This window comes from Cystoisospora suis (assembly GCF_002600585.1).
Source record: "Cystoisospora suis strain Wien I chromosome Unknown contig_7747, whole genome shotgun sequence".
Lineage (NCBI taxonomy): Eukaryota > Apicomplexa > Conoidasida > Eucoccidiorida > Sarcocystidae > Cystoisospora > Cystoisospora suis.
In genome coordinates this window covers 18,540-20,809 of record NW_027160532.1, presented here as the reverse complement: position 1 = coordinate 20,809, position 2,270 = coordinate 18,540, and the positions used below count along the sequence as shown (strand labels likewise).

At 56.1% G+C, this 2,270-nt stretch overlaps 1 protein-coding gene across 1 annotated transcript in view; it reads right to left on the bottom strand.

The window, feature by feature from the left end:
- Window positions 1-1,283: 1,283 nt before the first annotated feature.
- Window positions 1,284-2,270, bottom strand: part of CSUI_010549 (glycosyl hydrolases family 35 domain-containing protein) — a 19,518-nt gene continuing 18,531 nt past the window's right edge. Inside the window, exons 18-19 of the mRNA XM_068070652.1 lie at window positions 1,927-2,270; window positions 1,284-1,408 (exon numbers count right to left, since the gene is read on the bottom strand). The exon at window positions 1,927-2,270 is cut by the window's right edge and continues 2,044 nt beyond it. Of these exons, the coding sequence (XP_067917372.1) occupies window positions 2,164-2,270 (107 nt within the window). The 3' untranslated portion in view covers window positions 1,284-1,408; window positions 1,927-2,163. The remainder of the gene's footprint in view (window positions 1,409-1,926) is intronic.

Genomic DNA, 2,270 nt, shown 5'->3' with positions numbered 1-2,270 from the left:
ATATTGCGGCGTCCATTACACCCTCCGCTACGGTCCGTCAGGCGTAGGACGGAAGCTAGGACGCTGTCGCCGTGAGAGGTCTCAACATGTTGCGTTGACAACCTGCCTCACCGTTTTACTGGGGCGCCCAGACGGAAGGAGGTGCTACCCGAAACTGCTGAAGCCTTGTCCAACATTACTATGCCCTCAGAGCCTTCGTCAACGTCCTGTTCTTCTGCGCCCGGCAGCCTGCCGCGGGGTTGTGTCTGTTTCCTGTGCCCCATCGACGGCGCACCCGCCCGAGCCAGGTTAAAAGCTTCCTCTGCCGTACAGGGTGCGAAGGTCGTCACTATTCACTGCAGCCACCTGCCAGAGCACTGCCGGCATCACTACAGCATGGCAATGCAGTCTAAGAATGAGAACCATATGTATACATCGTGCAAATAGGCCGATGCTGGCCGTGTAGAGTTTGGAAGCCGCACGTTTGTCGGCTCAATGAAAGCAAATAGGGCAACAGCACTAACTTCGGCCGGCGATGGCTGCTTATCCGAAGTTCCTGGCACTTCCGGAAGGGTGCCGCTAAAGGCCCGCCTCGTGGATAGAGAAACGCAGCGGGCGCTGCGACGACGTGCACTGCATCTGGTGACGTCTACACAGTCTTCGGGGTACCTCGAAAGTAGAGAAGCCTGCCCTTGCTGGCCAAGAGCAGACAAGAAAGGATGTGAAGACCCCGTCTCACGTCTGGTGTCTGGTGCTTGTATCTTCGCTGCACTGCGAGAGACCGCTATAGCTTCGGACCTCTCAAAAATATATGGAACGTTGCGAGATATCAAACGCAGGTAGTATCTGCATCTGAACTGCCACTGCCGGAGCGTCTGCCCTAGAGTATCAGACCGAGCAGAACTCTTCTTTCTCCACAGATTCAGACAGAAGAAACCGAGGCTGAAATCTGACTGTTAGCTGTTTCACCTTTTAGCTCCGCGCTTGTTCGGTTTGAGTGCCACAACCGGAAGTAGTACCATCTGCAATAGTTGTGGCACCCGAACAGATCTTACGGACTGATATGACTTGGACCGTCGACAGGGTCTACAACACTGTTCGCCAAGCGTCCCCTTGGCGTCAACAGGCGCCGCACACTTGACTTCCTCGAGAGATGCATGACGGATGGGACGGTTCACGTAGGCTCGGGTGAGTAGCAGAATCGTTGGAATCCCTCACGAAGTGTCGCGAAGTTCGCGCAGAGAATGCCAAGGCGTTTCAGAGATAGAGACGCACTACGAGAAGTTATTAGGGGGGGGTTCACAGCCAGGCCCCCGCACGCGGAAACTTTTATCTCGCTGTAGCAGATGCGATAGAAAGTACTCCCAGGAATTGCTGGACACCCGAAGGAAGGGCGGCGTAGAAGGAAGGGGCCTCAAGGCGAAGGCACCTGAGGGGGACACAAGGCACAGTTCAGAGTGTGACCACCTCTAGAGAACGTGACATGCCAGAAGCCAGATGAAACCCTTCGGCGCAGGTGGAATGACGAGACCTACTGGTCAGACATGCGGTACCCGAGAACCAAGTACGCGGACTCTGCTGTTGCAGGTCATCGTTGATCATCCACGGTGTGTCACTGCCCGGAAGAGCTCGCCCCGCCGCTACCACAAGGTTCATGCTTCTTGCTTTCGAAACTTCGAGAGAACGCGGGGCAAAGCCAGCAGCTTTAGCGCACACTAAGCTCTGCAACATGAAGTGTCGGTAACGGCAGTTCGTTCCCGACCTCACTACGAACAGCTCAGCTACCCACATGCCGCTGTCCATGGTTAAGCGTGTGCCCTGTTCTTACGGATACTGGGAGGGCACGACGTCGGATGAAATAGTGATCTGTGTGGTTGCGTTGTGATCCTTGCCGAGATGTCTCCAGGACAAAGACGCCAACTGCCTTCTGCTGTGCCACTGACTTACGATTGCACGAGAAGCAGCAAGCTCCTGTCTTCGCCGTGGATCATCAACAATATTCTCTCACGCTCTGCTCCCGTCAACTCCATTCTCGCTTTTCCCCTGCCAGGCGCGGCACAGAGCGTCGCAGCCAGCAGAGAGCGTCCAAGTGTCCTCTCGAGGCTCTGGTTGTCAAGGCACCTCGGTCTCACGTCTGTGGAACCTAGGCTATCCGCTGGGCTACTACCTGCCCGGGGCACTCTCTCATCCGCTTTCCCCTTGTGAGGCCTCCCACTCGTTTGCTCGCTGGTCGCCAATCTGCTCGTAAGGTCCCCGTTGCTCCCGGTGGTCTGTTCCAGCAGTGTGTCCAT